Source organism: Zonotrichia albicollis, chromosome 10 (genome assembly GCF_047830755.1).
Source record: "Zonotrichia albicollis isolate bZonAlb1 chromosome 10, bZonAlb1.hap1, whole genome shotgun sequence".
NCBI classification, from domain to species: Eukaryota; Metazoa; Chordata; class Aves; order Passeriformes; family Passerellidae; genus Zonotrichia; species Zonotrichia albicollis.
The window spans coordinates 15,917,987-15,930,974 of NC_133828.1; the positions used below are offsets into that span (position 1 = coordinate 15,917,987).

The following is a 12,988-nucleotide window of genomic DNA, read 5'->3' on the forward strand; positions in this document are numbered from 1 at the left end:
AGTACACACTAATGCCCAGACAAACCCCTATTTCTGACCATTCCCTCTGTAAGTTTATCTCCTGCTCTTTGAGTCAGAGTTTGGGTTTGCTTCAAGAGCCCCACCTGGTACCAACAGAGTCAGCTACACTAATGAAGGGTTTCTCAGCAGTGTAACCAAAATTGTTTGGGAGCTGTTACCTGGGAAGGGACTGACAGAGCTGAAAAAGAGAACTGAGCCCTCCAGATCCCTTGATCTTCACTGCAGCAATCTCCCCCATGCCAATGTAGCCTCCTCTTTCCCTCAGTTGGCATCACGTTGTTTTCTCTCAGCACTGGACAGACTTAGGTGCTTCTGAGGCCATGACAATTTTTTGCTGCCTTTAAAAACAGCTCTGTGGCACCCTGGAGCAATTTAACTCCTGAGAAATGGTTCAAGAATTCTGAATTGTTGTGTTTTTATCAGAAAATGTTTGTTGATTCTGAAACACTCAACATTGTCCATTCAGTTATTGACCCAATTATGAAACAATTCTAGGAGAAAGTCCTCAAGTTTTGGAACAAATGATGCTCTGCAGTCAGACTTTGAAAACTTCTAGTTCCTTGCCAGCTTATCTCTAGTATTTTTTAAGCAGCCTGCCAGCAAAAGAAGATGCTGGAAATAATGGAAACTTGAATTTCTAGGATCCTGGCTCCTCAGCAGAAAGTATTCCAAGGGTTTCCAGCCCTCTTGTCTCTTAGGAGCCCACAAAGTCCAAGAGCATTTGCTTTCAGGCTCCTTCTGTTCCTGTCTCCTGCCTAGAGAGCAGCAGAGGCATTTTAAAATGACTTAAATAAGATTGAAAGACCATTTCATTTTCCTGAGTACATTTTCTTTTCTTTGTCAGTTCAGGATGGTTCCACTGACAAATTCTACTCAAAATGAAGCAAGAAATTTAGCTTCTTAGTCCCCTGTATAATTTCAAAGAGCAGCTAAAAGCCAAAACTGTCTTCTTTGCAATTCCAACAACATGCTGGTGTTTTGTGAATGCCATAATGTTGTTACCAAGCCCTTGAACGCAACCCCCATATCTTACAGCACCTCCCATTAAAATATTACCAACATTTCCATGGTTTTAATGAAAAATAAATTGTAGCAACTGTGGTTACCACTAATAATGGTATGTCAATATTTAAATGTCGCATATTAAGAGTTCCTATACAGGTAATATTTTGACAATATTTGGAATTGTTTGTCTATAACACTACAGAGTGCTGTCACCTCATAAAACATCAGGGAATGGAGTAGTAAATGTATTTATCAAAGATGTTTGAAGTAATGAAATTAAAATCTCACATCATTGTTTGTACTCTCTTCATCTAAGAAAAGGAGACAACCAATCAATAACAAAACCCCCAAGCATTAGGGTGTTATTGTCCTGTTGTGCAGAAAGGCATTCCCCCCCAGCATATCAGCCATTCACTAAGAATTAATCAGTGGGCTTTATGTAGGCACAAAAATTGACATTTATGATCCAGCTGAGAACAAGTGTGCAGCTGAAAGGGTATGAAAAACCCCCATATTCTAACTTGGGCCAGAGCAAAGGCTCTGTACTGTCTTAAAATCCTAACTATATTTTACTGTGTGACTGTTGCAAAATACAGCTTGAAACATGTTTTTCCTAATGTCTCTTTTATCTTCTTCTGCTTTCCTGGGTGCACAGCGTCAGCGATGGTTGGTATATCATATTTTAATAATGGTATTTAAAGCATTTACAATTGAAATGTGCATGTTTTTGTCTTGTGTTTCTATTTTTATGTATATTTTTTATGTATAAAAATTTCACTATTTGTTTTGTGTATAAAACTGAGTCAGCACCATTTTCATTTTTAGGGGCCCACAATTTCTATGTTAGGCACAGCTGATGGTTGTTTTCTTTACTCTCTCTTGCCAGGTGCTAATACTAAGCCTTTGTTTTCACTGCTGTTTGTGATCCCTGTGTACTTGTGAAATCTCCAGTTGTCATTATCAGATTGTCACTAGTGAAATGGTTTAAGCAAAACCTTTAGTACAGAGATTGTGTTAGTATAGTCATGTTTGAGAGCAAGTCTTTGTTTGGACATGGTGATTTAAAACTTTTCAAGGAGCAGAAGTAGCTGTGCTAGTCTCAACAGCTGTTAGACACAGCCTTTGAGGAAGGTGAGAGCACAGAACATGTAATATGCTCTGGAAATCCAACAATGAGAAATGTGGAAGAAAAGTGTGGGCTTCTCTTTATTTTGTGAAATGCAAAGTGAATGAGTCTGTCATCTTTGCATTATGGAAGCAATGCCTGGGTTTCAGTCATTATGTAGATCTGTGAAGGTAAGTGTTTTACAGGAGCCTAGCAAATAGCTCCAAGTATGAACTGTAGTGTTGAATAGGGCTCAGCCTGCTGTGAGGATGTGCCAGCCTGATTGGAGCAGCCCAGTCCAGACTCTCTTAGCCTGTTTCTTATGAGGAACATGTGAGGTGCCTCAGCACACACAGTCCTGTGCAGAAAAGCTGCCCTGATGTGGCCTTGTGCTTTTGGGAACAAAGTGGGAGAGGAGAGCCCAGTACAGAAGAGGCACTGGAGAATCAGCTCTTGAGTAGTGGGTGCTTTTCCTCTGCATCCTGCATTCTGAACTTCATGAGATCAGATAAGGTTCCCTGGCCTCCAGGGGAACACTCTTATTTTTAAACTTCAGTAAGGATCCAAATTTCACAGTTAAGCTTTCCATTCCGTTTCTCAGTCCAATCTCTGTTGATCTTTTTGCAGAGCTTACAACTCAAACATTTGCTGAGATGTGACATTTATAGCTCAGGCCTCTCTCTGATGGCTGTCCAACCTCCTGTTTCCCTGCACCCTTATGCTGAAACATATTTTCATCTTTACTTTGACTGTGTCCGGACAATAATAAAATGAATGTCTACTTTCCCAGAAATCTTGCGGTGAGAAGTTTCCCTGGATCATGAATCACACCAGCAGCAGCTGCTATAATTTATTAAAATCTCAAGGTAGTTATTATCAGAAAGCTTCCAGGAGCTGTAAGCCATTCTCCCTGCATGCCCTGAAGCAGTCAGTAGACTTGACATCTTTCCATCTCAAATAAGTTATGCTCAGCCCTCTGAATGCTCTTCTCAGAGATATGTAAATTTGTCATTGCTTCATTGGGTTTGTGCTGACTTAAGCTCATGGAGTGAAATCACTGTGAAGTGATAAGTGAGTGAACTTCTCAGCCATAAGGTTGATTCTGGCAAATTTATCTCCTGATAAAGTAGAAGTTCTTTGTCTTGTACTGCTTACTGGTTTTAACCAGAGTAGCTCACCTCTTTTTATCCCTGACTCCAAAAAAAAAACTGCTTTTGGAAGAGGGATTGTTTCTGAGCTGTTTCAAGTGGAAACAAACTTTGCTGCTCTTTTTAGGGCATCAATCACGTCCCTTAGTACAATACCACTACTTAGTAGGTAACTAAACTGCTCAGTCCTTGTGTTAAAATTCCTCTCAAGTATAAAAGCTCCTTGAGGTGGACACAAACACAGAAAAACAAGGCACAATATAGATGCACACTTCATAGCCCTTCTTGTTCCCTGTCTTGGCCAGTGCCACAGGGTGGCCTTTTTCAGCACTCCTTGAAAATTCACTTCATGTCTTCCACCTAAATACCCAAGAGAAAAAAGAAATCTGGATTTTACATTCCTTTAATGAAAGGAATGCCCATCTATCCGCCTGGATTGCTTTCATACAATCTCTATGCAGTTGGGCTTTTTGGCCTTGTGGTTGTCATGGAAGTTTGAGGCTGCTTAGAAATGCAGAATCTGACACTGATGGTCGTGGGTTTGTTGTGGCTCAGAAGCGACCATGGAAATGCCATGTCCCTGTTACAGACAGGAAGGTGCATAAGCCACTGGCAACCACAGCACTGATTTCTTTCAGGACAGACAGTTCATTTTGGTAATAATGTTAAAAAGCTTTTTTTAATCATTATGATCCATAAAGAGCAGCAATCTCTGAACAGATTAGCATTGATCACATTGCAAATATGTGGAAATGTAATTGTATTAAATGCAAAATATCACAGCTTGAGAAGGACTAAACAGCACTGGGGGGAGGTAGCAGAAGGAAAGGCCAAGGAGGCCACAGTTCTTCAAGAAAGTGGAAATAGTTCTAAGTCAAGTCATAGCAAACACAAGCAAAGTGCTAAGTGACAAAATATCAGTTTGTGTGGAAAAAACTTGACATGCTCAACATAAGAGCAGTGAGATGAGTGTACTTCCAAAATGCATCATCTGATTTGCTCTTCGCTTGCTGGAAAAAGGACACTGGAAGTGAAGCCACTTAAGACACCAACAAACTGTGCTTAATGGTAAAAATAAGATAAGAGTGGGCAGGATAGGAATGGGATGCATGTTCAGTGAAGGCTCTGGCTAGCTCAGGATGAAGTTCTCTATCCTTGTCAAACCAGTTGTTGATGATTTCTGCTGTTGGGGCTCATCAGGCATCCTCAGGTTGAAGCACCAACAACAGTCCCTTGTTGCTGTGTCCCTTTACAAGCTCAAAGCTGGAAGCAGCCTTCGGATACCTCAGAAGTTGAGCATCCCCGGCACACTGTAACTGCAGGGTTTAAAATGTAACAGACCTTAGGGCTAATTCTCTGAATTCTCCTTCTGGGTAAGCAGCCTTCCTTTGACTGCAGTTACATCAATTAATTTATCCTTTAGGGAAATGAACACTGTCAGTTTGTAACAAGATATGTTTCCCTTGGAATTTCACCGGCTGCTTGCTTGAAATATCTTCTGCATTGAATGTTCTTCCTTTTAATCCTTTTGAAAATGCACAGAAAACAAAAAAAAAAGGAAATATATTAAATATACTAGTGAGCCTTGGCAGCACTGTGTCACTCAGGTAGAGCAAACTGGGTAGATGGAGCTGCCTTTAGGAAAATGCAGTTTTTACTTGGAAATTCTCAGACCATTTAGTAACTATTGCCAGGAGGTTTGTTCTGTTTTTCCACATTATTCTCCTGATAGCAGTAGCTGGCAGGGTTATTAGATATTCATACCCTTTTCAAGTGTTAGCCTGTGATTTGAATTTGTTTGAAATTAAGCTGGTTTGACTTGGGATTTATCTTCTAAACCCAAAAGGTATGGTCTTGAGGTACTGCTGTGCATGTGAGGGAAAGACTTGAGTTTGTGCCTAATCCCCACACAGATGGTTTTGCAAAAAGATTTATCTTGTTTACAAGATATTTCCTTGATGAAAGGAGCTGTTATGGATTTCATAGCACACAATCAGCACTCTCACTGAACAGAGCACTGCTACAGCTGCCACGGAGTTGATGCTCTCATGTCATTTCTAGTCAGAGCCCCATTTCCAATTGCTTAAACCTTCAAAGTACTTTCACCCTAGAGACTGAAATTTTCTTGACTCCAAGAAAAGGCTCAAGGGTTCAAGCCAATATTATTCAGCTTTTTTTAATGCAAAAAGAGAAATGAAAATAAGAGTAGTTTTCCTGTATTAAAAGTGCAGTTGTTTAGGACTGGTGTGAACAAAGTACCTCTAGCAAGCCAAGCATCTATGAAAGCATAGCAAAAAAAAAGTATTTGTAGAATAAATTTCTTTTCCATAGAGAAGGTGGTAGCATCCAGCTTATAATCTTTTTTGTGTTTCTATTAATAAAACCAATGTCAATAAACTCAGGAATTTTGAACTTTTAAGCAACTCACTGCACTTTCAAAATACCACTGTGTTTTGTTTTACTGAGTTACACGCCTTTAAAATGCACAGTTTTTTCTTTTGCAGTTGAGCAAGTATGGTTTTATCTGCCTTTTTCATGAAGCTCAGATGGCAGTGGGCAGTAAATATCAATTTAACTGCACTGGGAGCAATTCAGAGCAGCCCTCTGGGGTGGGGTAGTCAGCACTTTTTGTTGGGCTGCTCTTATAGCACCACAAAACGTAGGAGACACCTTGTATTAGTAACAATGCCCATGTCGCACCTCTATTTTTCAATATAAATCTTGAATTTTACTCAGGAACAATATATTGCAAATTAAACTTGTTTGGATTTCTGTCAACCTATGTACAGTATTCAATATTGTTATTCTATAGTATTTTCCTTACTTTATGTACATGCTGTAGCTATGCTGTTGTAAGGTGTGCATCTTTTATGAGTTAACCACTGAGACTTACTAAAAAGTGGCTGACCAAATAATGGAAATATTTGTGAATTCAGTTTTGAATTATCATTGAGTACTTCAATTTTGGAGTATCATTGCAGTTTGTCTGCCTAAAGATATGCTTGGATTTAAATGTTTTTACAAGGAGAATGTAATCCTGCAGAACTCACTTGGCTCTTTACTAATGATGTCTTGTTTCATTGCAGGAGGGGTTCAAAATGGGATTAACTCTTGAAGGCACGGTGTTTTGTCTTGACCCACTAGACAGCAGGTGCTGATGCCAAGAAAGTCAATGTGAATTTCCTCCACAGTGGTTTTTTTTATTTCTGAACATGTACTCACAGATACTATCCATGTGCCAAAAATTGCTTTTTTCAACATGTAAACTCTTGTGAGGCTTGCTTCTGTAAAAATTCAACTTATTTCCAGTCTTTCCCTGTACAAATGTAAAAAGTTGTATTTGTTTATGAATTATGGATGAAATTACACTGTTGTGTTTCTTTCTGTCACATTTTGGCCCGAGTTTACTATGCTTTATGACTATTAGCTTGGAGAAGTTCTTCAGAAAGGTCACTCATACCTCTGTCTCTCTCTGCAAATGTGCAGGCATGAATTCTACATAATACTTTACCTGGCAGCATTTTGAAATTATGCTTTTAAGGTATTATTTAATATTCAAGCAGTAAAATTATTAATATCTGCTACAAAAAAAATTCAATTTGCAGTGAAAAAAACATAAAATACTAACCATTACTATATGCTTCAAAAGTAAATCTGGATGCAGTGTGATTGATTTTCATCACTGTGGTTACTGCCCTGTATATCTGCTGTCATTGGTTTATACAATCCAGATTTTAGGTCCTTCATTCATGGTTTAGAAACTAACAAGTTGCTAGTCTGCTAATTAGTGCTTATTGAGCCTAGAAGAACTGCTAAATTGCAGAATGGCAAAGCAACCGCCCTTTGTTTTGATATTTTATAGCTGAAGTGTAAAGTATGTACCTTGGAATCCATTACATGCTAGCCATAACTTAAAAGGAAGATTATGGTCCTGCATTTACTTAGGAACTTAGGGAATTTTGTGTATATGCAGGCACTGGGCTCAGTTCTGTGATTACTTTCAGCACCCGAGCATTTACAGCCAGGCTCTGTTGAGTATAATTCTATTACTCTCTTCTTTACTGTTCCATGTCTTTAATTCCTGCAGAGAAACAACTCTAAGTCCTTTGTACCCACTGGTTGTTCATGTTACAGAAATACCTGCACACCAAAATTCTCAGCTGCTGGTGAGATGAATGCTGACATGTCTATGCATACTCTTCATTAATCTTTCTCATAAGCAATAAAACACCATCTTAAACCCATCTTAGAAAATTATCATTAATTAAATTAAAAAACTTTCCAATCTCTAGTATTTTCCCTTCAAAGCATAAAAATGTGGAAACCCCCCTGCCCCAAAATTTTCAGATTTTTTTTTTATGAGAGGCTTTTTGCTGACACTTATAGTTTTGTCCTTAAGAGTCAAAGTTTACACCAAAACCACATTTTTCAATTTCATGTTGGGTATTTTTATGCCTTGTTCAACAAAGTACTTGTGCATGTGCCTTTGGAGTCCTCTAAAAGAATGGGATTATTCCTTTGCTGGGTTTGACACATCCTCAGGTACCTTGCTGAACTGGGGCCTTAACATCCTACATTACGTTTGTCTTCCTCTCTCATTCTGAGTTCATCATTCATATAGAGTATTATAGAGAAATATATATTAAAAAAATATATGAAATCACTAACAAATAGAATAGTATATGTTTCATAAAGAAAAGTCTTTATAATTTTGTTTGTCATATAGTATTTTTGAATTTGTATAATGAGGATGTTTAGTAGCCATAGCAATGGCCTTTTTTAACAAATAGAATTTGTATTTTTATTGTACTTTAAAAAGCTTTACATAATAAGCATCTATTTAGTGGTCATTTATTATCAATGGTTAACACTAAGATAATATTTGCACATTTTAAGAAACCTTTTTCGTTACTGATTTTTATGATAGTTGACTGCAAATGGCATGGTTAAATCTTATATACCTGGTCAATACATACAAAAATACTTAAATCAACACAACAGTGCATTTTTAATTTTTATGTGATCCAATTGGAGACTGTATTTCTATGTAATCTCAAATGTCTGTTTAATTTTGCCTAAAATAAATGTTTTTAAATAAATTGCCTCCTGGAACACAGTGTTCATTCACTAAAATGCCCAGCTGGAAGGTAGGATGCCGTGGTGCCTAAATATTGGCCTGGATCTGCCATAAAAGAGGGTTTAGTGCTGGAATGGGTTAAAAGCCACCTTTGGAAAGGATCCAGTCTCAGGGTAAAATTACTTTATTACTGGATTTGGGCTAATCTGCAATCAGCAGAGAAAAATCTTGTTCTAAATGCAGCTGTATAATACTGACAATTAGGAAGTAACTCTCTCTGCAGTGCTTCGTGGATTTAATTGACTTTTCTTTTTGTCCTTTTCTTCCCCCATACTTTTCTGCTCAATATACTTGGCTGCTGAGCGACTGTTTAAGAAGGGAAGGATAATAATTGAAGTTTTCCTGAGCCTTAGAAAACAATCTCTGTAACCCAGGTGTGTTAAATGGCACAGGCTGCTACAGATGGTGTCAGTGCTTCTGAGAGAAGTCATCTGAAACCGTCTGGTAATTTGTTCCCTTGTAAAACTTCCCTCCAGGCTAATGCTCAAAATCCATCTAAGCACTTGGATTTGTGGGAAGGGGTGCTGGCAGCTAAGGAGCACACATCACCATGTCCTGGGAGCTGTGAGCAGGATCTGTCCCTCCCTGCTGCTGTCAGTGTTCCCTCCCAGGCACAGCAGCAGCACCTTGTGCCACATTTTCACTGCTGCTTTGAAATACCAGGCTGGGAGCAGCCAGAGGAGCCTTGGACCATTGTTCTTGCTCTGCTCAGAGGGAAGGGGATGCTGCTGCTGCTCACAGCACAGTGTTGGCTGTGGAAGTTGTCTTGCTGCAGAGAGACACACACACACCATCTACTAGGTTAGAAATATGGTGCTAATGAATCAGGAACAAGAGTTTTTTTACTTTTAAATTGCAACAAAAATAAAATAGTTCATGTGTTTCATTCAGCTTCATGCTGCCTGTTTTGCTAACACTTTTTTCTTTCTTTTGGATGCCTTTTCTTTCCATTTCTATGTTTTTCTTCTATAAACTGTGATCACTCTGCTGACCATGCTAACTGTGGCTGTATCACTTCTGGACATGTAATAGTAGATTTTGGTTCCACTTGAATGTCCAGCAACTCTCCTGGCCTGTCATCTCAAGCTATATTAACACTTAGTAGCAGGATTCCTTGCTTTACATTCCTTGTTTTCCTATGATATGAACTAATTTTTTCTTCCTACCTGCCTATCCCAAGTAAATGAGCTGCTTAGGTTAGAATTGTGAAGTCAAACAGCTGAAATATGGTGAGCTGGTGTTTTCTTTTTTTAACCTTTGATAAATCACTGAGCATCAGTGTAGGATGTTCTTGGCCTATCTCGTCTTTACTTCCAGCGGGTCTGCAAGTGGCTCTTGCCCTTCCATGTGAATTTGTGCTAAACATAAAATTGATGAAATTGCTCAAAATGGCAAAGACCAAATCTTTCATGTGGTGAAAGGAATTAATTTCCATTCTGGCTTCACAGATGGAAAAGAAGGAGAAATTCTCACACTTGCAGAAGCGTGGTCGTGTAATCCCAGAGGTGATTGAATGTGCCAAGGAATGGGGCTGGCTCTGAGAGTTCATTATGAGGATTAATTTTCAATTTGTGGAACTAAGCATGGTCTCATTCTCACTGAGCAACTCTGCTTCACAGAAAGAGTCTCTTCTGCAAAGGAGGAGACAGTCATTGCCTGAGAAATCTCTGCTTAAACACACAGAGCCCTTATCTGCACTGTATCTCTTTTGTCACCAGAGATTGTCACCCTTTGGACACCCTCTAAAGAGAGGAGATGTGGTAAGAATTGCAGGCAAGCTCTCAGTTTCCTTATTTTCACACTTTGGGGTTTTGTTGTTGCTTTTTAAAATCAGAGGATGCAGAAGTCACATGTAAAAAACCCTTCAGAATAACTGGCCATATGTTTTAAAATGCAACTGAAAATGCCTCCTGGTAGGTGTTTGGTGAGCTTCAGCTAAAATGCAGTGAGTGAGCCTTGGTACTTCATCAGCCTGCTGTTCCTCCTTTTCTTTTAAGACAAATTCTTAATGAGAGACTGAGGCATGAGTTGCACTGTGAGCTGGTGAAAAGCTGGTGAGCAGTTGTCATAAATGAAATAGAGACCAGCATTTCAACTCTCTGGGTTTGTTCAGTTGTTTCAGAAGGGTAAGGCAGTGCTTTTTCTGAGAGAAAGCCTGACATTTGTAACATGTGCTGCCTTCCTGGGATGCTTCAGCATGCATCCAGTGGTGGTGCATAGATTAAAGAAACTGCACATTTATTTATTTATTCATCAGACCAAAGCACTTTCTGGAAGTAGAAGACACAGTGGGATTCATGGAGTGCATATGTAGTTTGTGTGTGTGATGGGGTAAAGCTTTCCAAACATATGAATATGTAATTTAACTTTAGTGTTCAGGAAATTTCCCAAGAAATCTAATTTCTATGTAGTTCTATAGAATCTAATTTCTATATAGTTCTATATAGAAACTGTATTTCTTGTAGTTTCTATAATTCTAATTTCTATATTATAGTCGGATAATAAACGCTGATGTTACGTCTCCTAAAGTGGACTCTGGAATGAACTGAACTTATTTTAAGTCTCATATGAATGACAGTAACCAAAGTCAGCAGATTTCAGCCTTTAGACTCTTTTTCTTGATTTTTTTTTCCCCTCACATTTTCCACTGTTTATTTCAGCAGAGCTTATGCCTTGCAATAAAGATTAAGAAGGAGCAGAGGCAGATTAGGAAGGAAGTATAGAAGAAAATCAAAAGGGAACAAAATATCATCTTGTGCCAACATTAAGCAGTTCAGTCACACTGCATTTTCTTGTGAGACTTCACTGATGTGAGAACTTCTCTCGTTCTGCCCCATCACTTTTTGTGCTATCTCAGGGCTGCACAAGGGCTGCCAAGAAGCAGATTTGCCATGTCTGCAGCCCCCAAGAACTGCTCTTGGAGCTGTTGGACTGTGCCAGAAGCAAGGAATATTGGCTCACACAGGGTAGGTAACCACAGTGAGCCTTGTCCATGATGCTGCTTGCTGCAAGCTCCAGTCTCTATGTATTTATCCTAATTTCTTGTAGTTTGTACCATATTAAAAACCTGGCAAAGTTGCATATCTGATAAATGCTTCCAGAAGGAAGCTGTACTAAGGCATCACAAAAGTTCTTAGCTAATTGCCTTTATTCTAATACTGATTGGAAGGCATGACAGTCATCCATATTTTCTAAATGCCTGTTAATAAAACCTTTATATAAATTATTCTCCTTATAAGAACTTTGCCAAAAGAGGAGTCTTAGCATAGAGCCTTTCAAATTCTCATTGGTTCAGTTTTCTTTGCAGATTTATGCTACACACAAACTTCTCTGACCAGAAAGAAATTCAGAAATTCTGTTCAACGTGAGTACTTCTAAAAGCTACCTCTGGTTTTACCACGTGTGACATTTAAATTGTGGCAAGTTTTATTTCTTTTATGATTGTATTCTGTAAGCATTTTATTCAATAAAAACAAGACACTTTTGAAGCTTCTGTACCATATTAGAATTGGAATATATTGAGCATATTTCACTGAAAATAACTGAATGAGCTCTCCAGGGATCTAAACTGGTTGGCTTTGGAAAATTATTGTGCATTTAAAATATTTTGGTGTTCTTGTATTTTGGGGGTTTTAAAACCCCCAAATCTTATTTAAGTCTGAAACATGTGACAATTTGAAACTTCCTTGTTTTCAAATAAAGCAATCCTTGACACTGAAAAGACAGAAAATCTTTCTGTGCACTACAATAGGATAAGGCTTTGAAGATAATAAGGTTCATTGGGAGGGAAAAAAGCAACAAAACTTATTTGAAGGGCCTGGATAGATTACAAATCTGAGATATTTTCTCCTCTTCATTAATATTGAGAGTATGTTATCATTCCTGTACATACTTTGCTATTCCCCCATAATGGCAGATTAAAGTCACCTACAGTGCAAACAATGGGGTTCCCCTGGTTTTGTCACAGGGAAACTATGAAAAAGCCAGAATAAATCTAAGTTTTTTTAAACACTTCAACCCTGTAAAATAGTGACATGATCACATATCATCTGTGGTTGATAAGCCTGGGATGCAAAATGAGCAACTACACTTGGCAACAAAGGTAAGAGTTTTCAAGGTAAATGAGTGAGAAATTGTACAGGAGCATGGAAATGCTCTGAGGGATTGTTTGTGTGATTGGGCTCAGCTGTGCTGCACTCATGAGTCAGGCTGTATTTATGTAGCTTAGCTGATGATCTGCTGCACTGCTGCTGAGAAGCAAAAAAAAATTAACAAAAACATTTAAATCCTTGATGCTGTTTCCAGATTTTGAGCCAGATTGTCTCCTGATGAAAAGTGTTAATATTGACTTTACAAGTTGCTTGTCTGTTTTCACATCTCTAAGGTTTTAGTGAGTCTGCACTAAAAGCTGTCCCTGAGGGTGTTAAGGATTTTTAGCACTCACTGAGTGTATTTTGACAGAACCTGTAGATTGTGTAGTATCTGATGTTAAAAGACTGAGCAAGGCTGTGATCTGTGTCATTACAGTTGCACGTTGTGGTAACGTGGCAAAGGCTTGATGGATGAAATTTG

At 38.5% G+C, this 12,988-nt stretch overlaps 1 protein-coding gene across 5 annotated transcripts in view; it reads left to right on the forward strand.

Annotated features, from left to right (window-relative positions):
- The window catches only part of GULP1 (GULP PTB domain containing engulfment adaptor 1), a 143,120-nt gene extending 134,737 nt beyond the window's left edge, over positions 1-8,383 (forward strand). For 3 of the 5 annotated variants that reach the window (XM_026793328.2, XM_005486941.4, XM_005486944.4), the window contains one exon: positions 6,366-8,383. In XM_026793328.2, the coding sequence (XP_026649129.2) occupies positions 6,366-6,437 (72 nt within the window). In that variant the 3' untranslated portion in view covers positions 6,438-8,383. Of the gene's footprint in view, positions 1-1,681; positions 1,693-6,365 lie in introns of all 5 variants that reach the window. The other 2 variants (XM_005486942.4, XM_005486945.4) reach the window with 1 other exon arrangement.
- Positions 8,384-12,988: the final 4,605 nt, after the last annotated feature.